The 22,685-nt window shown below is 41.5% G+C and overlaps 1 protein-coding gene across 5 annotated transcripts in view; it reads right to left on the reverse strand.

Annotated features, from left to right (window-relative positions):
* Positions 1-1,926: 1,926 nt before the first annotated feature.
* The window catches only part of rbm33a (RNA binding motif protein 33a), a 28,543-nt gene continuing 7,784 nt past the window's right edge, over positions 1,927-22,685 (reverse strand). Inside the window, exons 7-20 of one of the 5 annotated variants that reach the window (XR_005071376.1) lie at positions 22,130-22,292; positions 21,257-21,504; positions 19,259-19,580; positions 17,722-17,783; positions 14,837-14,966; positions 14,041-14,408; positions 13,165-13,428; positions 12,659-12,943; positions 11,426-12,235; positions 8,943-9,101; positions 7,912-8,097; positions 7,699-7,759; positions 7,489-7,577; positions 7,253-7,306 (exon numbers count right to left, since the gene is read on the reverse strand). Coding sequence is in view for 3 of the 5 variants with exons in the window: in XM_037078365.1 (XP_036934260.1) it covers positions 7,258-7,306; positions 7,489-7,577; positions 7,912-8,097; positions 8,943-9,101; positions 11,426-12,235; positions 12,659-12,943; positions 13,165-13,428; positions 14,041-14,408; positions 14,837-14,966; positions 17,722-17,783; positions 19,259-19,580; positions 21,257-21,504; positions 22,130-22,292 (3,135 nt within the window). In the remaining 2 variants the exon portion in view is untranslated. Of the gene's footprint in view, positions 7,307-7,488; positions 7,578-7,698; positions 7,764-7,911; positions 8,098-8,942; positions 9,102-11,425; positions 12,236-12,658; positions 12,944-13,164; positions 13,429-14,040; positions 14,409-14,836; positions 14,967-17,721; positions 17,784-19,258; positions 19,581-21,256; positions 21,505-22,129; positions 22,293-22,685 lie in introns of those variants that run through there. The other 4 variants (XM_037078366.1, XM_037078367.1, XM_037078365.1 and 1 more) reach the window with 4 other exon arrangements.

The following is a 22,685-nucleotide window of genomic DNA, read 5'->3' on the forward strand; positions in this document are numbered from 1 at the left end:
AATCTATTAATTCTTTCCTATCAAAAATCACAAAATTGATGGCACCCTGATCGACACTGAAAGGGGGGCTGCTGAAGGGTCCTTTAGTTTGGTTGTTTTTAAGGATTTAAATTTGATGCCTCAAACTGAAAACATGCATGTGTAGTGGGAAGTAGAAACAATACATGAAAACTACCAAGAAATAATGTGAATCCATTACATTTTTCATCTCAGTCAGAAAAATGATCCCGTCCTCCACCCACGCCGATCAAAGGTAAAAGGGGCCCGTTGAACCTGAGTTTCTGAACACTGTAGCAACATGAGCAGGAATTCCATTTCCTTCTCCCAGGTCGCCCACATTGTGTTTTGTTGTTGATATTGCGAGGTGGAAACTTTTGAGAGGGACAAAGCGGCCCATCTCTTCCCGGCGCTGTGACCTTGGGTCCCTGACAGATACAAAAGCGTCCGCGCAGGGCAGCATTCCTCAGAGCAGGTAAACAGAGCCTCCTCTAATCCCTCCGGGGGCCCTCAGTCTGCTGGAGCTCAACAACGGCTTTTACAAATGTTGACATTCGCAAACATGAACAGTCTGGCACTCTGGAAAACAAAACTCCCCGTTTCTAAGAGAGTTCTGCAAATGGCAGCGCCGTCGTTTCTTTCCAGGCAACATTTACTCGTCTGTGGCAGCAACCGGCCGAGCGCACACGGCCTGAGCGGTAAGTTGGAGGGAACAGAACCTCTACAGTGATCTGGTCCAAGACATGATAACACAACTTTAACACCGCCTTTCCCTCCACTGACAGAAAACTGAGCGGGGACTGAACTATTAGATACATATAGATCTTGCAAATAAACTCATGTTGCATGAGGAAAATGGCTGGATACGTACAAAGAAAGGTAGACGGACAGAAGTTTAGTAGATGTTAAAAATGTAACTGTAGAGAGAAAGCTGATTGTTGAGTCTCATCCACAGATAAACACATACTGACACTTTGGGTCGGCAGCTCAAGTCTCAACTCTTGTGGCTTTCAGAAATATAACATATACTTGAATACACATTGTTTTTAAACTAATTAAAAGATACTTGGCCCATTCAGTAACAATATACAACCATTAAAACCTCATAATTTAATCATTTATTTCGATTTTGACTGATTTCAGAGAGTTCTTCCTGTTGGTGACATCTTGGCAGGTTTTCAAGTGTCTGAAAATCAGTCTGAAATCAACTCCGTGCAGCTCTGTCAGCATCACAACTGAGAGCTCAACAACCTTTTTTAAAATTACATCGATATAAGCCCTGAATATTATGTGAAGACCGCGTGAGACCGACAAACTACTAACCAGCAACATATGCAAGATTACTGAAGGCGTTCTGGGTTAATGTTTTCACAGCATCACAAGAAGAAAACTACATTTTTGTTTTGATTTTAGATAACATTTCTTAAGGTCAGGGGATCAGGACCCCTGGTGGCTAGATTAAATCTGAGGGGTAACAAGATAACTTGTAGGTTGGACTGGGTACATTTAAACACCTTGATTTCAATACCGATTCCTGAAAGATACTTTGACAATACGCTGATGAGATTAACTCCTTAGGTCATGAAATTTGGTAGTGAAAGACATTTTTTGATACTCGATAGTATCGAGGCAACTGGGTCAGTGCTGTAAGAGTAACAAACTTCAACACCCACCCCATGTATGGGACAAGAAATAAGGAAATTATTGTCTCAAAATCTCAACCCAAATTTCCATTTTTCCTGACCTCTTTCTCATCTTTGGCTGAACAACTTGGATAAAAAGACTTTGAACCAGTACAAGTGATCTCAAGCAAACACTTCCTACGCTGGTCAGATCAAAAATCAAGGCTTCAGACAGACATTCACCTCTGACTGAAGGACCACAGGGATTTAGTCCAGTTTCACAATAAAAACAAACTCAGTGTCATCGCTGTGTTCATCAAAAAGTTTATTTTTCTTGATTTGCTGGTTTAAAATATAACACTTTGGCTCTTCAAGAATGATCCACTTTCTTGAAAGACATTCACTCTCTTGAGATAATCACATCGTTTACAGTATTACAACAGATTTCACAGTGATTTTAGAGTTTTCCCAACATAAAACATGATTAACTTCATGTGATACATCAAAGTGTGAAAACACATGACAGGATGGATTGTCAACAGTTTCAGTCAAAACCCAAGGTTGGATTTTCAGTCATCATTTGGTGCACCGTACAGTTCGAGATGAGGAAACCAACTGTAGTCTTTTTTTCAAAATCCAACCAAACAATTCATGTCAAGAAGCTGGGATGACCTTTGGTGCAGTGAAAGCCATAAAGCGGCTTTTAGAGTTACGAGTCTGCTCTGTGAACCCGGCTGTCGTCACAGAGATGGAAACCTCCATCCACTGGGCTAACAAACAATGGTAATCCAGGTAGGCCACCCTGCTTGATACAGAAGTCTTAAGTTCACTCAACAACGGCAGCATCAAGGAAAAGATGAGCAACTGGAAAATATACGTAAGCTGGAGAAACACCAATGGCGGGAAAAGCAGCAGTAATGGAAGGAAATGTGACCCTGAACGCAGCAACATCTATTTAGTGAGGGAAGTAAAGTCTTCAATCGGAGGCTGGACGCTGCACGGCTGTAAGAGAACCTGGAGTGTTTAGTAAGTGAGTGAGTTAAGGCAGGAAAAGTGACACAGCGGGATCGGGGCTCGTCACGGCTCCTCTCATCAGTTTGCTGTTGAAAAAGTGTGTTAATACTAGAGGTCATTCTGTTTTTGTGATCTCTCATTAGTGCAACCCAAAAAAAAACAACTACAACCTCAAACCGCCCAGTGTGTTAAAACCAGGAGCACCTCAAGTGGGAGACCATGCCAACGGTTCAACATGCTTTAGCTTAACTCGTTTATACCTCTCATGTAATCAATACTTGTTTTTTCAGTCTTTTTTTTTAAAGCCGTCAGTTTCCATCAAGATCATACAAAGCAAATAAAAGTAACTGGAGATAATTTAACAATTTGCTTTCTGCGGGTATTGAAAGAATATTCCATCAGGTGTAAAAGTGAACTTAAATAAGCAAGGTGCAATTCTTAATTGAACAAATCAAAGAAAACCTGGAGATTACAATCGGTATCTTATGGGTCGCTTACGAAAAGGTAAATATATAAACCCCATTAAAAACTTTTGATTTGACTGACGTGTGATGAAACATGTTGTAAAATGAATTATTTCTCATACCAGCAGAACAGAAATGCGTTCAAGAAAACAGGAAATGTCTTTAAAAAGGAAAACAAATCTAACTTCCTGGAGAAAGATGGTTGATTGTTGAGTCTCATCCACAAGTCATCAAATATTGATGCTCTGCGTTTCGTCCGACCTAAAAACGACTGTATTTAGGAAGTAAAAATCAACTGTATTTCTCCAGGAAGTTACATTTGTCGCTTAAAAGACAGCAGCAAGTGATTTCAAATAACCTTTAATTATTATTACATGAGAGGGACCAACTATAAGTTCCCCACCTCAAATTTCAGATGTTGGAGTTTTGCTTAGGAACCTAATTGCATCTACAGACAACCAATAACATCTACTGCCTCATCATGCAACAGTAACAAAACGTTAACATAACGTAAAGTCAACTAATAGTCCAGTGCCAAGGAATTTTACATTGTGATAGCGACAACTACAAACAATAGCTGCCTTTAAGTTGGGAAAAGTGTTCAGAAGCAAATTATAACCCATTTATAATCCAATTTGTTGATTTTGTTAAAGCATGCTGAACCTTTGGTATGGCCCCTTAACTCTGCCTTTAAGGCTAGCAGCCACAGTGAGGCCAGTCACTGATCTGCTGACGCGATGACACCTGAAGAAAGGGAAAGAATTAAATGATTATTTCAGCCAGTCTGCAAAATGGACCTGTTGGAAAAAAGTTAGTGTTGTGTAAAACCTGACCCATCTAGACCCAAAGCTCATATAGACTTTGACACTTGTCATTATCAGCAGTAATGAAGAAAGCCCCATGGAAATGTCACATATGAGCCTTTCCTAAGTCAATCATCTAGATCTTAATGCAACTATGAGAAAATGAGCTATTGTAAAAACAAAACAAAAAAGCACCATGTTCCTCAAATAAATTACTTTTGAGAAATATAACAGCATATCTAAAAGTTCAAAAGGTACAAAATGTGTACAAAATCCTTAAAATTAAGTTACAAATAGATTCAATATGAATCTGTTCTGCCGTTACAAGAACAGATGTCTCATATTTATATACCAATCACCGGCATTGCCGATATTTTTTCAAATCCACAGGATTTACCACATGACTAAAAGTCAAGTGTAACCCACAAGCATGAAAGACATTAAATACACATTGTTAGGAAACAAAAACCTTTCAACATCAGTTCAACATCAGTTCAACTAAAAACAAAAGGAATAAAAACATAAAGAAGTCAGTTTAGAACAACTGTACAACATACAAACAGGAACTGAAACCACGAAACCTCAAGTTTTACAGGACTTAAGAAGGAATTTTAGGTTTTTAGACATTTTCAGCTTGTTTGTCTCGAAGCTTGTCGAGATATAGTGACTTTTACTGGAAAGAATCACGCATGTGCAGCTTCTTTTAAAAGCTCTGTGGGTTTTGAGTTATTTCAAGTAATGATTAATTTAAGGAAAATACCACTAAATGTATGAAACTGATTCACACATGCGGTCAAACACAGAGGCCAATAATTACTTAGAAGTGTGAACAACTCTTCTCATGTCGAATGAACTTAATCTGTGATGTCATCCAGATGCACAGCCAGGAGCTGATTTACCATTTACATGTTTACCTTCCAAATTACATTCATTATGGCTTATTCCAATCGAAAAAAATCCAGTGAAAGCATTTAACAAGCTGCGACATTTGCTTTATGTCCGGGTTGTGTGGAGCTGAACATTAGTATGACATCACAGTTAAAGTGACAGGACAAAACTTCTCATGTTTCTGCTTGTAAAGCAAATAATTTCAATGCCATAATTCAGTGGCATCTCTACGAGGTAGTATTTCTTGCCATAGAAGGCATTAAAAAATGTCTTTTAAAAATATATCTGATAAGTTGAATACCCAAGAACTCTCAGAATACGTATAAATTAATAAATGCAGCACAAATAAATATAATTCATCTTAAAAAGGCACCAGACACATGGAACATCACACACAACCACACATCTTTGGGCTAAAGTTTAACCGGCTTCACATACCTGCATGCTCACGGTATATTGGCCACTTTTTTATTTTCTTGTTTTCCCCTTTAAACTTTTTGTCAAATGTCTTATAAACAGAAACGTGGTCCAGTCATTCTTCATTTTGGCTCCAAATTAGAAACAAAAACACTTGTAAAATGATTTATGTCTGGACACATCAGCATTTATCTTTACATCTAAAAATGATTAACTTGATACAACGCAAGTAAAGGATAACTAAAAAAACAAAGAAAAAAAATTTACAGGATAAATATTGAGAGAAAGTTCAAGTCTACTTATGTACATGATCACTACATAGATAATGGTTGCCCCCTCAGCTTCCTATGTCACATTCCTGAAAATAATGTACATGACATTCACATCTGAACTTCAGTTATTACTGAACACGCATAACGATCTGAATATTTAAAAGAACTGCTTTGGTTTCAGGAAATTAGAACACAGAACAGACAGAAATGTTGTGTGATGAAGGAAACGATTATGGAATTATGGAAAAGTAAATGAGCCTGACTTGCTATGTTTAGGTTATTAATGATGCGGAAGTTAAGTGTTTAGAGAATTTAAGGTTTCAGTGATGTGGTTGCGCTCCCCAAAGAAGGGTGCATGCTCAGAGAACATAAAGTAAAACAAAGCGATGCATTGGAGATTGTCCAACAATTTCTCACACATCTGAAGAACTGCATCTCATCTTAGGCCGATATCAATATGAGTAAGAGCGTAGAATTTAGAGAGAATTTTAACGAGGGTAATTCAATGTATGGGGAAAGTATTACAGAGAAATAATCGACCCCTTTCTGCTGTACTGCATCAACATTACCATCTCAGTGATAAAGTCAAACCGTTCAAAGTGCTCTACAAGGTATGAAGCTCAGTGATAAGGCACCAAATCAACAGCCTCAAGTCACGCAGGTTCTGAACAATTACACTGGAGCGAAGTTAACTTAATGTATATCCAAGCAAAGAATTAATTAAATGTGTGCATCCTGAATTGTGAGCAATTCTCTCCTATGTACTTTAAATCGACCAACAGTATACATTTAAATTGTCATCATAAAAATCCCCAAAAAAAGACGCATTCCCTCAAGTACACTCAAGCCGGTTTAGAAACCTAAATCTAACTACTCCATAATCATAAATACAACTAAAATACAGATTATTAACAGTTAAAAGACCTCCGAACAGTCAGACCAACGAGCAACGCCAAATTACCAAACTGACCGCCCTGAACGAGAGATGATCCGAACAATCTGTCCCAGCACAAAGTACCACGAAATCTACATCAGAGTAACAACAATTACAAATCCCTTAACCACTGGGAATTTAGAAAAAATGTTTTATCAATCTTTTGCCAAATTGCTCCCAGTCACTGCTATGTGTCAAACGTTAAAATCATCCACCTCTGTGCCTTTATGCAAGTTCTCCACTAGGTAGTGCCATTCACCCAAAAACTGCTTGGAAAGTCATCTGTACCTGAATGCTGGCTGAGTCGGACTAAACTGAAGCACCATTACTGATGAAATACTGCCATCTACAGGGGGAAATAAACACTGCTACTGGATGTGAGTAAGTCCGGCCACAATGGCATCCTAAATCCAAACCAAACAGCAGGCCACAAAAAAATAAAATACTACAATTAAGTGGTCACATCAGAACTATACATTTTAAGTAAATCTGTATGAGAGGGGGGAGCAACCATTATCCTATAATACGTTCTACTTAGTGTCCGTGTAAGATGCTTAAAACATTCTCCACTACATCAAAGTAGGATTTACTGTCCAGTGTCTCTCCAGTGCCATTTTACAACAATGGACAATTGGTAGACAAAGTCGAACAATGGCATGCTCGCAGCCAATGCTGTAATGTTCACTGTTCCGACTGTTCACTGTTGATTGGAGATAAATGATGCTGTGCAGACGTCGACTGTGTGAGTGATCCCCAGTAGGGTGGAAGAACTGTGCCAGGTTGGAGCTCCCTCGTTGGGACAAAGTGACCTCTTGCAACAAGACCTCCTGGCTCTTATTGTGCTCCTCATCCATCAATCAGCGATACATCAATGTGGGACAAATCAATCATGTGCCTGTGTAGTAATTGTGATAACGTTTAAACCACTGGCTCAAGGGGCAAAAGACACTAACTAATCTTATGCACCTTAATATTTGAGACTAACACATTGGCAACTTGTAAAAGGCAACCAACCACAGTATTCAATAATCTTACTGATGTCTCTACAAAGCGAAAAAAGGAAGGAATATTGATTACCTATGGAAACTCATCTGAAAACTTGATGCATGCTGGGCACTGGAAAATTTGGCGACTGCTTTCCTCTGCTGGGGCATCATTTTGAACATCTGCGATAAATGAACACAAATAGTACAAACTTAGTGCAACAATTAGATTCACCCCTTGTCCACAAGAGGGAGTGAGGGTGGTGGAGGGAAACTGAGGAATTTGTTCACTTTTTCTACCTACCTAATTGCTACGGAAGAGGGCGCTATGGGATCACACTGGGAAATTTTTCGCTACTGCCACTCTGGCTGATGAAAGTAAATATCTAAGTTTAAAGTTTTCAATATGAGGAATGCAGCCTAAACATAAAAATATGTAAGTACTGAATTCTTATCAGGTTTAGCTGTGAAGTAAAGTACTTGAATATAATAAAAATGAACATGGAAGAGTACCTACCTCTATGGGGCCGATGGACCTGAGAAGGTTCTTCAGTTGAGTGTCAGTTGTGGATGAGGAGAGGCCCTCTATGGACACAGTACAGCGTTCGATCTCTGCACCTTTTTGGCTCGCTCTGGTGGACACCGGACGACCTCGACCCATCTGACCACCCCCTCTCGCTCGCCCCCGGCCCGACACGACAACCTACACCAACGGCAGGTGTGAGAAATATTACCCACATGAGGTGCAAGAGAAATACGGGGTAGGGTTGAGAGAGAGACGGCGAAAATACAAAGTGAACCTCTCAGTGCTTAAACAGGCATGTTGATGTTTTAATCCTGAATGCAACCGTGTGCAGAGGAGCTATACCGTTTCTCAGCACAAAGGAAAATTTAACAACACTACGTCTTTTCTTCTCGCACCTCTCAGATACGCTGAGCCTTCACATGATTGACTTATCATATTTCTACATAGAGCATCAACGTCAGAACGTGATGCATGTGGCATGGCATATCTTCATTTGAGATATGTTTCTTCAGCTGCAGAGGAAGAGGAGGTGGAGGAGGAGGGAGGGATCTAGGAAAGGGAGGAGGTAGAGGGAATGTGTGTGTGTGTGTGTGTGTGTGTTTGTGTGTCTGTGTGTGTTGGGGGTGGGGGAGCAGAAAGGGAGAGGGAGCCATGCAAGCGTTATGGTGACTGCCTTACCCTGTCAGCGTCAGTGAGTATGGTAAATGTGACAGCAGCCTGGTGGTGACAGGCGTGCAGAGAGGCCAGGGGACCTTGTGTAGCCCCCCGTGTTACACTGCTTTCAGCTTGTCAATACTCCTGCACCTGGCACACTGTCCTGTCTTATTACCACTACTGCTCGATTGGTATGTCTGCTGAATGCCAGGGTAGCGCCAGCGGCACAGGACAACTTTACAGGAGACATTTCAGCTTATTTTATTTCACAACTGCCATTACCCCGCAGTCTGCACTGTTAATATATATCTTTTAAGTGAAACAGTTGCTGGTGTACACAGCCTGGCGAGTGCTGATTTGTGACATACCCTGTTTTGCTGTGGGTTGCCAATGGCCCCTCGGCCAGCCTGCGGTGTTCCGCCTGGTGCCTGTTGCTGCTGTCCTGTCATGGTGACCTTCCTTTGGACGACCTGGTTGATCGGGGAAGCCGACCAGTTGTCTTCTTGCTGCGCTGGGTCGTCCACACCCTGAGGAGGAAGACATTAATTTAATACCTTCCAAAAGGTTTCCCAGCTTTTATCTCCATTTGCAGGGATCCAAAAACATATTCACATTAAAGTTCCTCTTCACACATATATTAAATCATACATAAAAGCAGAGTATAATCATAACATTTAAATCCTTAAATTGGCATCTATTATTGCCCCCTCAAAGTCCCAGAATATGAATATTACGGGTGTTGTGATTTTAATCAAAATAAAAAATATACCGAAATCAGCCTTTAATGAAAATTTAATTTGAAAGCACATGTAGTATCAACGATCCCCCCCATGCACCCCCTGGTGCGTTCAAGTGCACCTCATACAAATGTAAATAACACTTACCAGGGAATATAAGTCAAAATCTAACAATAGTTTTAAAGGTAAAATGGAATGAAACAGTAGATTTTGACACCTCTGATGATTATACAAATGTGTTTCATTACACAAATTTAACTGCCAGACACTAGATGTCTGCTACTTCACTGTAAACTCTATTCTCATTGCTGTTGCAGTGGAGGCTTCAATTTACACATCACACTTGTGCTGACTGAATTTTGGAACAAACTTCTGGTTCCATTACCATCCTCGTAGCCCTGCCTCTTAAAATCTGATTTTCATTGAGCACAGAGAAAATTTAACTCTCAGCAACAAATATGAAAACAGTGTTCTAGTTTCAAACCATAAGTAACAACTGTAGTAACAAGAACATTTTTGATTGGAGGGGCAAAGTGAGAAATGCGGGGCCACATCTACGAGGCACACTGAATTCGTGCCAGCACTAGAGCCGGATCCCTATCAGATATTCCGCGGGGGAATAAAGATCAACCCAACAAGGTGATGGTCTCATTATCGAATAAAGTCACAGCTCAACTCTGTTGACATGCGGGGAGGAATTGAAGGTCGTCTCTTCCCCGACTCTGCAGAGAGATGTGACAGATCAATACAGGGGAAGAAAAGAGGCGATATCTCTGACCTGTCCCCAGTTGAGAGTAAATGGATTAATCCCTCCTATAGAAATCACAGCTCCTGATTGCACCCATCAAATGCTAAGCTGCATTACACTGGAACGACAGCAGCTCGATGTGTACCCCCATCCCCCGTACGCCCCCCTCCTCCTCAGCTTTTGTGTCTAACGCTGCTTTGTATTATCCCTGATGAAAATATAATTTGCCTCTTATCTGTGTGCCTAAGCCATACAAATCCAAATCCTCAAAAGTGGCAACTTTCTTACACAGGTATTATGTTGCCCCCCACAACCCCCCCGTTCAACCAAGAAAGATTAATTACAAGGGTCTTGGATTGGCATTCTTTTGTTGCCTCACACCTGAGAGATGGGTTGATGGAAACAAGCAAGCGAGGGATGACAGAGAGGAAGAGAGAGAGCGAGAAAAAAAGGGGAGAGAGGAGATAACATTGTCAAGCACTCGTTGATGACAGCAGAACAATGTGGAAGAGAGAGCATCTAGACAATCTTCTTTTCACTGCGGCTATAGGCCTCTGCTGTTTCTTTCTCTTTCCATCTCTCTTTCTCCACCTCACATCCCATTCCCCCTTTTTTCCCCTCCAAGATGCGCTACATCAGATAGCTCTGCGCAGGTTTCCATTAACGCACTGACACACAGTTATCTTCATCTGCAGCCAGCCTGCGATTTTGGCTCTGCGGCTTGATCCTCTGGGATGGAGCCGGAAAGCGGCTTATTTCAAATACTATCACATCCCACCAACACGTCTCATCAGTGACAAGTATGAATGTTTAACATGCATGCCTTTGTGGTTTTTCAATAAAGATTAATGCGTAATTAAGGCCACAGCAGTAACTTATCAAGTGAGTATAAAATAGTCGACAGTGGTAATTCTGGACTTTGTTGGGGTTACTGTCATTCTTGTTTCACATTCTATCTTTAAAAGAATACTCTTCTGCCCTTAAAAGAGGATATCAACCTTTAAGAGCAGTGATGAGGTGTCCCACACTCGACAGATAAATGTCATACTGCTCTCTTTAATGCCTGCAGCCTCTCTGCGCTCTAACGGTAAAATGTGCAGCATTGTGGCTTAAATACCAGTTCCCAATTCTTAAGAGAGGAAACTCTTAACAGATCAATTTTGTCAAAATGACACAGACATCACCCTGTCATTCCAATAGGTTAGACATCTTTTAGATTACAAAATAGACAGTGTGAGGCCAATCAGTGGCATTTACTTTCAAAACTGACGTCCCCTTGTGGCTGAAATCTGTTGAAGGGGATCAAATAAATGTCGGACCACAACACAAAAGAAAGTGTTGGATAAGAATCAAATCACATGCTCACCGCTCCTGAAAGTTTGACGACTCTGACTTTTTGTGGCACCTGCTGTCCTTCGAAACTAGAATTCCTGGCCCGCTGCATCACAGTTCTTTTAGCCCCAGGTTTAGGTCCTTGAGTCTGAGGCTGTGGCTGTGGCTGAGCCTGAGCCGGACCAGGGCCCACAGAGGGAGATACAGGTATATTCTTTGGGGGGACCTGATTGGACTGGATCTGAGCAGCAGGCCTGTTTATGTTCTGTCCAGCACTGTTCCTTCGCTGTTGTAGCAGCTGCTGTGGATTTGGTTGGGGCCGTTTCCACTGCTGGTCTGGACCAGGCCCAGGGGCCTGTTGCTGCTGGGTGCTACCTTTCGCCATCTGCAGGCGTGTCTTGACATTGGGACGTGGCGTAGGAGTCTGCGCACTGCCATTGGGAGGGATGGGGGTGCCTTGATTAGGATTCTTTAGTGACTGATTTAATGACTGCGGTGTTCTCTGAGGAAACGGTCTCAACTGTTGTGGTTGTAGCTGTTTTTGCTGTTGTTGCTGTTGTTGCTGCTGCTGCTGCTGCTGCTGCTGTTGGGGTGGTGGTGGAGGTTGTTGCTGTACAGGGTGTGGTGTTTGCTGAATCTGCTGTAAGGGTTGAATCTGTGAAGGAGCTGGGCTTGGGCTCGTCGTGTTTGTCTGGCAATTGAGCCTGTCCAGCAGCTCCTTCTTTCTGACACCAGCCTGCATCTGCCGTCGCATCTCCTTTCTCTTCAGGATCTCCTCTCTCAGACGCTTCTGCTCCTCAATCTTCAGACGGTACTGCCGTGTCTCCTCATCTTCATCCGGGTTCTGTGGTGAATAACACAAACAGACAATATGAATGCCTGTCTCCATTTACTGGAATGGCAGCCATGAGCCATGTCCTATTTGAATATTACTGGGCCTGACTCTCAGATGTAATCAAAGGCAAAACCCAAGAGAAAATGGAGTAGTATTGATCTGTTCTTTCCACTGGATTGAGACTGCCATCATTAACAAGCTTATGATTGCGCTTTTAATAAATGGAAGTCCTTCACAGAACACTAAAAAGCCTGGCCTTGCTTTCTGGGTCACTGAATTTAGCAGGAAAGAAATACTTCTACAAAAATGTACAGATTTTTAAAAAAAATTTTATACCACACATTAATCTGAAATAATTTAGCCACTACACCTGTAAATTGAAAATGTCTATTTCTTTGTTTTTCTTTCCAGCATGCGTGTTAACAAGCTGACCTGTGGTGCCGTGCTGGACGGTGTGCTCGGGATTTCTTTGCGGACCACTGTCCTGACCTCTCCCCCAGGCTGTGTTTCAGTCTTGGCAGAAACTTGGCCTCTTCCTCTGCCACCAGCAGGCACCGCCTGAGAGCTCTGCCCGGGACGCACCCCCTGCGTTGCCTTGGCAACAGGCCTAACGTTGGAGGCGGGGCGGGCACTGTTCATGTTTGTGTTGCCAGGTGCTACAGGGAGCTCCCGTAGGTTGCTGTTGCGCTGCTGCATTTGCTTGGAGATAGGTGTGTTCTGCAGAAAGGGCAAAATTTAAATTGACAATCAATTTCCACAATCAATCTGATTTTAATATATACATCCACATTCGTCTTTTTTTCCCACATGCTTTTTTAGCTTGTTGAGGAAAGATACTCACAGTAACTGGAAAAGTACATGATAAAATATGGACCCCATTTGAGCACGGCTCATCAGTTTCAGTAGAAAATAGTTTAGCTACTACGTAAATATCTCACCATCCTCTGTCTGTTGGACATGTTTCGCTGTTGGGGGTTCTGAGGGCGGGGACTCATCTGTCTCGGGCTGCCATGCACCTGCTGTTGGTGGAAGAGATTCTGGCCATGGTGCATCATTGAGCGAGGCTCATTGACATTTAGCTGCTGCTGCTGATGATGGGATAACTCTTGCCTATGATGTTGCTGGTGCTGGTGCACGGGCTGATGGGATTGCATGGGGTCGTGGTGTGGAAGCTGGGAGACAGGAGGGCCGTGCATTAAGCCCTGAAAGAAGACGACAAACCACATCATTAACAAATCAGCAAAATCAGAACCTGTTGTTACGTATAATTCAGATTTCTCGTGCATTTTCATTTCATTGTTCACAACGGCAAGAATATTACCTCGTATAAAATTTCATCTCAATATTGAATCAGGCAATTTTTGCATGTAATTAACCTCCAACTGGTGTCCTCAAGCGTGTACATAGTAGTACAACTATAATGATTTGATCACTAGAGGGAGCTCTTGCCTACGTCTCTTGACAAAATGCAGCGGTGCCAAACAGACATGAGTCTTTTTACTTAATGCTTCAGCAGCAGTGGATATGATAACTAGTCTAGTTTATTCATGTGTACTCTAGTCTAGTCATTGCTCTTGCCACAGCAATTTTAATAATCTAGAGCAAAGCTGTCAAAAATTCATACATTCTTGGTGGAGGAGGCATGTGAATTGTTTGTCAGGCTCCTTTAGAAGAATGGTCACAGGTGAGAACGAATACTTATACTTAATACAATATTTAGGGGGGCACATTTAAGAGCAACTTTTGTCCCAAAATTGTTACACAACATACTGACCCAAATACTCAGACATCTATTGGTTATAAAAATCACTTACTCTTAGTCGTACCTGCATCCCAAACTGGACTTGTGGAGGGGGGAAAAGGTTCCCCTGCTGGCCGAACGGCTGACGAGGGCCCATGAAGGGTCGGGGCTGGTTTGGGGGGCCGCCTTGCTGATTCAAGCCGACCATCCCCTGGTGGCCTTGGTGGGGAGGGAGGTTTGGTCTTGGGGGTTCTCTCTGAAAAAGCCCAAGTGGACCCTGGCCCGGCTGGTTAAAGGCTGGCCCTGGTGGGCCGAAGCCCATGTGGCCCTGGCCGGGCAGCTGCTGCTGGTGGTGGAGGTTGTGGCTGTTGTTCATCAGAGGGGTGGGGCCCTGGTGATCAAACATGTGCTGCCCTGGAAACCGTGTTGACTCTGTGCGCTCTGTGCCCACAAGAGGAAGACCAAACAACAACAGGAGTACAAAAGAGATGTCAGAGGTTTTTTTTTTTGCCTTGTGAGCCAATTTCAATACATCAGTAACCCCCTCTCCAGATATATAACGTTATGGCAAGGGGAAACAAAACCAAACAACTCTATCAAGGTGAAAGGATAAACAGCCAGGTGGTTTTTACTTAATTCTGCATCAACACTGTGAATGAAAAATCGGAAATATAGATATTCAATGCAGTTTCCAAGGCTCAATCAGATGTATATATATACACATGCATTTAACATGAGTGCTGCTAAGAGAGGAGCACCAGCCAGCTAGCAGCGTACCCTGTAGGTATACTGCCAGAGGTGATGTCGAATAGGATTAAATATGCTAAGAGAGCTTTGTAACCCTCATGAAGGCTGGGTGGGGGACTCACCTCCCATAAAGAGCGGCTCTCTGTCTTGGGGGCCTTGAGGTGGCTGGTTCCTAAAGGGCTCCATGTGATGAGGGGGCCGCTGGGGCTGACCAAAATTACCAGACATGTGCTGCTGGAAGTCTCCCGGTCCCTGGGAAAACACAAAACTCATGAATTATAGGCCATACCGGGAACTCAATAATCACAAACAAATTAAACTAATGAAAAATGGGAATTTGTAGTGGAGTTTTGCATCGGGCATAGAGCACTTGTAATTGAAGGGCTAGGGTCATTAAAAAGATGCAGAATCTTGTGGTGTAAACATAAATATGCATGCCAATATTAAAGAAACCCTTCAGCCTGAATTCATGAGCAAACCTGCATTAATGCTACTTGGAGCTTTGTTGATAAACCTCCTAAAAGCCTGTCTCTAACAAGCAAAGGGTATTTCAGAAGGGGATGAGTACCCTCAACCTTTGTTTCAACCACTTGGTATATTAGACAGCTTTCTACTCATTGCATGCGAGTTACCTCCTCCTATCTATCTTCCAAGGAAAACTAGATAACAACCCTATAATCCCTCCTTGGAATTCGAATCCCCCTCATAACTGTCTCCTTTATTCTTTTAAACATCCATCTCTGTTGAAAAATTAACCTGCTATTCAACATGTGGCACTTCCACAAAATGGGCTGCTTGCCTCCTCCAAGCCTATTGTAAATTACTTAAGATGCTATCAAGGCTTAATCCATCTTTATTCCACTGCTGCGTGGCGGTATTTAGAGAGGAGAGGTGTTAGAAAGCTAGAAGGCCAGAGTCGCAAAAACTTGCTTAACAGAAAGTTAATCAAAGGGGCTTACAAAGACAGGGGAGCACAATGGGGGTGCAATCATACTGTTCTAAAAGGTCAGGCAGGCAGGTTTGCACAATGAGGACTCTGGTGTCCATATAATACCTCTCATCTTTCAGCTTTTAATCCTTGATAAACAGGCTGCGGGCCGCTCAATATGTAACTGATGCAGGGATAGCTCTCAGCAGTAAGGGGATAACCGAGACATATATAATGGAGAGGGAGCAAATGTCAAGTATTCAATGAAGAATGGAAGTTTGATTATAAATAGATGTATTGTTTCAGGGGTTTTAAGTGAACCTTTCAGAGCTAATAAAACAACAATACAGACTGCTGGTATTAAAGCATGCCGCTTGTTTTCTGGATAAGGTGATGTTTGAAAAAGAGTTGAGTTTTCATTATCAATGAATCTTCTGTTTATTCTCATGATAAAAATTATATCTTCAAGTTGCATCGTATACCAAGGCAATTGTCGGAAATCCAAAGACTCTATTTAGTATCATAAATTGCTAATAAAAGCAGACAATCCTCACACAATTTTAATTGAAAAATGACTGAATGATGAATCGATTATTACAATGGTTGGCAATTAATTTTCTATCAATCGACTAATTGTTGCAGCTCTAATGAGGAGCTGTGACTGCAACCGACTGCAAGCGAAGAGGAATTTTATTATCAAATTTTTTTTGCAAAAAGGTAAGAACAACTAGAAAATAGTGTGGTTGGTGGGGTCTTCATCTCTTGGTCGAACTGAATGTCATTATCTAAAGCGGATGAAATATTCTAATAACTTTAATTGGTGCTGAGATTAATATTTCAAAACCAGTCTCCACCAGCAAAAATTTAATGCAGTAATACTAGAGGCTATGACCCCCCATTCGCCAGGCCTTTTAACAATTAAATTTGATGGGATGATAATGTATGATAATCATGAGTAATCAGGTGCCCACTGGTAAATGGAATGTTGCCGGCTGGTATGTCACCTGCATTTCAAATTGTGTCCTTGGCAGCAGCAGCCTAAACGCGATTGACAGCTGGGGAATCCAACACTATGCTGTTCATCAGCCCAGTTGTCTGCATGCCCTTCCAACCCCACCTTCTACTGTCTGATAAGAGGCAAAACAGCTTCCTGCTTCTGTGCTATCAATATCTAGCACCATCACAGACCTCAGGGAAAAGGAGCTGCATGATACTGACATTGAAGGCTGGGAAATGGGTAAATAAAAACACTGTTTTTGGACAAAGATCGACTCCTATGTGAAAGCCTGGCTCATTTGGCAGAAGGGTTGTAAATCCACATGAATGCAATTGGATGCAGCTATTTTCCAATGGCTAATTTGCATAAATCCATACAAAATGCACTTTCCAGGAAGATGTCAGTCAGTCCCAGCACCACCTGATGCCTTGGCATCATTAACTAGAAGGACGGAGTAACTTAAGGCACTTTGGCTGACTTGCTGGTGAGCCATTTCCCTCAATATGGCAATTACTTTAAAGGCATTTCCGTCATCTCTTGGACGGGTTCTTTGTGAGTGAAATAAAAGGACCTTTTCTTACAGGAAATCACTGACTTAAGACCCCTTTTCTCTGACGTGAAATTTAGCATTTGGAATATATGGTACAAGAGGCTCACCCTGCCCCCTTCAAACCACCACCATGTTTCATTAATTCAAATACCGTTCAAAAAAGGTCTCCGTGCCTTTGGGACACAAACTTGTGGAAAGTGAATTTTAACTGGCAGTATATCCTGGTCTCACAATTCCATTATGTGCCAAGCTGGCTCGTCTGAGCCCCAGCCCATCCATGAAGACTTGCTAACTAAGTCCCGCCACTGCAGCCCCGACCTCCAAAAGTCTACAGCCTAAAGCCCCTATCACGCATTTCCAGTTGTGCAGCCAGGCTCGTATCAGTGTTTACAGATTTGCTTTAACAGTATTTGGACAGGGCAGGCGGTCTAATTGCCGTAATGATACTGCTCTCACAAAAAAGGGACGCTAACCGCGTGGAGAGGGAGAGAAAGTGAGGCGAAAGGGAGGGAGAGGAGCAGCTGCTACTCACTGGGAACCTCTGAGGACCCACAGCAGGTCTGGGCTGGCTCTGAGCAGGAGGCATCAAGGGCACTGCAATGAGATAGAGAGGGGGAGAGAGAGATGGAGCAGGAGAGAGGGGGGCAGGTGGGAGGAGGGGGAGAAAAATGAAAATGAGGGGCAGTAGGCAGAGAGAGGGTGGTGATAGTAGAGAGGGAGGAGCCCATTAGACATCTCCATGCTAAAGGCTGTTACACAGACATACATATTAAATTCTATATCAGAGTTTCTCCTCACATCTTAACACAACTGGGCACAGACCAGGAAACATTAAATACATGAGTATAATTTGCCAAATTCAGAAATAAAAATGAACGAGACATTTGCTGTTAGAAAACACTATGCTGGATTAAATATAACAGGAGCTGTAATTGTTCATCAGGAGCTGCAACTGGAAAACATTCAATAGTAATCTATCAGTTAAATACATATATAAACAAATAAATACACAGAAAGATATACAGACACATCCACACACGCTTAATCATAACCACAGGCAATCCCTGATTTTCCACAACACATCTTCCTCTCAGGAGCGTAACCCAAACCTTATGCACACTTGCCCACACTGACACACACACACACACACACATACACGCTAACATGCTTTGCTAACAAAATTTCTATCTTGGCCTGGACAGACAGGCCAGATAAACCCATCTCAGGGAATGAAATGGTGAGGCTGCCAGAAAAAAAAAATGGAGGATAAACCCATTACTGGCTGAGAGCGCTATTCACTTGTCATTCAACCAAACAACGAAATGACATTCTAATCCAGACACCTTTCGGGACAGTGTGAGGATAACTGCCAGCCATAATGGCACTATGCACCTCAACTGAGCATCTTGCTGCTTAAATGGGGTGGCAGAGTTTTGGGTTAAATGAAAATAAGGATATTGAAAATTTAAATTAGGAATTTTCAAAATAAAAAAAAAATAACATTTTTTTTGTCTTTGTCCAGACAGAATATTTTGTCTCATATGGGACACAACATAATTGCATGAGACTAAGGACACACTGATGTTATCTTAAAGACAAAGCTTAAAGCCAACTGCTTAGCTAACATGCTGAAGGCCAGACATTTTCCTTCAACTATTCTAATCAACTATTTAAATGTAGAGGTCCACAGTCCCTCTAGCATAGCTATGCACATACTCCAATGACTAAAATCACTAGCCAAATGGGAATTTGTTACTTATAGATTATGTGCCCTGACATAACCTTTGAATCCCAAAAATCCACACAACAGACATTTTCCCTCAGACACTTTACTGTCTCCCTCATATATTTTGCACAACTCATCACATGATTTAATCTCATTCTTGTCATTTGTTGAGGAAAATTGTGCACAATTAAGTAAGCTGGGTTTACTGCACTGAGGTGAGAGAAATCAGATGTAATACAATTAACCCTGCAGCACAATGGAGAATCCATAAAAACAGTGGAAGTGAGGGGAAATTCCTTTAAAACAAACAAAAAAGATCTTGAGTGATACTGGATCACCCTACCTTGAACAGAGGATGACGTGGGTCCTCTGAAATGGGGGTTAATGTGGATGTTTTTGGGCTGTGGAGGCTGCTGCTGGTGATGCTGGGGGAAGTTAGGTGGCGGGGAGCTCATCATTCGTGGTGGCGGCTCCATCTGGGGCCGTAACGGCGGGGAGCGGTGAGCCATGTGCGGGGGGATGAGGGGCTGAAGAGGCTGCTGGGCCAGCGGGCGCCCATGCTCTTGGAAAGGAGGAGGTCCTCTCGGACGTGAAGGATGGTGCTGCTGGGACTGCAGTTGCTGCTGATGAAGCTGATGAGGCGGAGGCATTCGGGAGGATGGCTGCTAATTGGAAAGAGATGGGGAAACGGAGAGGAGGGAAAAACCAAAACAACCTGTCAAAACACATTTCTTTCTTGGAAGATTCTGATATCACCACTAGAATACTACCAACAACTCGATTCAACAGCAAAATTGAAGACCGTATCCTAAAGAAATTTAACGCAGGGCTCCACTGAAGAGTGTAAGTGCATGTGTCCTTCTGACACAGTGTGATCAAAATATACGCATATATATTTAAAGTGAAGCCATACAGAAAAACAAGGATCAACACAAGAGCTGCAATTAGTAATCGATAAGTTGTCAACTGTTATCAATATAAATTGATTAGTTAGTTTCAATATCTTTTTTGAAAGAAAAAAAAGTTAAAATTCTCTGATCCCACTCTCTTATATGCAAGTCTTTTCTGATATCCTTGCTCCTTTGCGACAGTATACTAACTTTGGGTTGTGGACAAAACAAGACGTCATCTGAGCACGTCATCTTAGATTTCAAGAAACCCTGATCAACATCTTTTCAACATTTTGTGACATCTTATAGACCGAACAACTACTTGGTTATTCATGTAAACAATCAACAGATTATTCAACAATGAAAATAATTGTTGATTGCAGCCATAACCAACAGCAACAGTCAACTGTCTGCTAGCATTGGAAGACATCAAACTGGGATGCACATGCTAATAAATTAACAATAATTATATCATCAAGTGATGTTTCAAATGTGCCCATGATAATTGGCTGTTTAAGCTACCAAACAAACAAACAAATAAACAAACATGCCAGTGACTAAATAAGTCAAGTGGTAAAACATACAGTAGGCTGTAAAAAAAAAAAAAAAACGAGCTCATTAACAACAGTCAGCAGAATGTTTGTGGTGTTGCCATGTTGTCCGTCGGTCATTAAATTTTAATTTCCAGTGTTTAGAATTTTGCAGCCTATTATCATCAAATCATAAAAGATCCATAATAGCGGACAGCTAAGGTGAAATGTCACACAGCCTTGAAAACAATGGCATAATTGTATTTTATCATTTATGTACAATATTTTCATTTGGTAAAAATGTATCTTTTCATTCAGTGATCCAAGTCAAAATAACATGAAAATGTAAATGTTATCTTTCACCTCCATGATTAACAGTAAATGACTACATCACCGACTATCCTGGCCCACTTCTGAAATCTTATAACCTTCCAGTGTGTTACTGAAGATCATCACCTCTAGCTCAGAGTCACTTTTTCCCTAAACCTTCAAAAGGTGCGTTATGAACTGATGAGCCGTGTAAATCAAAGGATTAAATGCTTGGAGTGATATCTGATAATAAAAGCCCACAAGAAACTAAATCCTGGGCAAAGAACAAATTTAATTCTGTATAATACTGTCTAAGTGGACTACTGCCAAATGATTTGCAGTAATCCATATATCAACACTGATACAGGGGAGAAAGAGTGTTTTAACTTTTTCATGTGTAAACCACCATAGCTTTGGAAGTCTTGGATAGTAAGGAGAACAGCAGCAAACAAAACCCATGTGTAACTGTGACAAATACAGCAAGGTAAAAACTCAAACCATTTCAAATCATCTTATTCAGAAAAGCCCTTACGCTCCCTTTAGCTACTCTTTAAGAGGAGTGGGTCAGTACCGAGTGATGCTCAGTGCAGATGATCCTGTACAATGGCTTACCAGCATGCCCATGTTTCCCATCAGTGGGGGCCTGTGGTCATGCATTCTTCCTCTGTTTCCTCTAAAGTCGGTCATTCCAAAAGGTGGAAAGCCTCCTCTTCCTCTGCCTCCTCGCCCTCCACCGGCTCCTCCTCCTCCTCCACCACCGCCTCCTCCTCCTCTGCCTCGGCCTCCATAACGGTTTTGTCTCTTTTGTCGCTCTTGTTCTTCAAACTCCATAAGATCTTGCTTGGCCTTCTCAGACAGTTCTAATAACAGGAGGAACAGGCAAACACATGTATATTAACCATTAATAGCTTTGTTTTCATAGTAATGTAAAGCTATTACAGTGAAGGAGAGATTCGAGACAAGAAAATATTTCAGGTTACACTTTGGCAGTTCATTAGGACTGGGCATTATAGTTTTTGAATGATATCGTAAAAATTTTAGGCTATATCACAACACACAATATACACTACTCTAACTGAGTAAGGGATATGGGGATATGGATGCACAAAAGCATGCAGGGATAGGCAATAAAAAACAAATTAAATGTGTCACATTATTTTCGGGGAGCATAAAATCCCCCCAAAATGTCAGCTATCTCACAGAATAAACAATCAAGTGAAACACTAAAATATTCCAATATCAACAACTAATTGTGAGTAGTGTTTATCTTATCATACTAAATCTCCTCAAAAGCACTCGCTTAATCCTCAGACTGGGCTACAAAGTCAAATATCACAATTGTTGACAATATACCTCAAGTGAGTAAAATATTAAAAATCTAAGACAATGTACAGCATTGTCTCATATCACGATAACTATATTACATCCATAAATATACCAACTGTTACTGAATGATAAGTTATACTCCGCAAGTTTAATTCTTACCTAGAGTTTCAGGGATATTTCTCCTTTTACTCGCGTCAGCCAACCGAACAACAGCACCATCCTTTCTCTCCGATTTGAACCGTATGCGACCAGACTCTTCATCGTCTTCATCCTCCTCATCGGATTCCTCCTTTGTTTCTTCAGGCACAGCTTCGTTTTCGACCTGCAGACATTTTCCGAGGTTAATCACAAAGATTCCTACCCATACAATTCCCTTTCTTTTTTTTTTTCAGGACAGTAAGGACACACTTGTTTGTGTTCATCTTCGTCATTTGCAGGGTATCACAAAATTTCTTCTACCAAAATCTTTAAAATAAATATCCACAATTTTTAAGCAAAAATGAAAAAATATAAATAAATACAAAACTCTGGCTCCAGCTTCTAAAATGTGAACATTTACTGACTTTCTTGGTCTTCTATTATAATAAAAACTGAACACCTTTGTGTTATTAGAGAACCAATTAGAGAAAATGACTTCATGTGGAATTTTTTTTCTTTATAATTATCCTTTGAAACTTCACTTCAAATCAACTGTACACCTTAAACTACCCTGCTT

This window comes from Acanthopagrus latus, chromosome 19 (genome assembly GCF_904848185.1).
Source record: "Acanthopagrus latus isolate v.2019 chromosome 19, fAcaLat1.1, whole genome shotgun sequence".
In the NCBI taxonomy this organism is placed as follows: Eukaryota; Metazoa; Chordata; class Actinopteri; order Spariformes; family Sparidae; genus Acanthopagrus; species Acanthopagrus latus.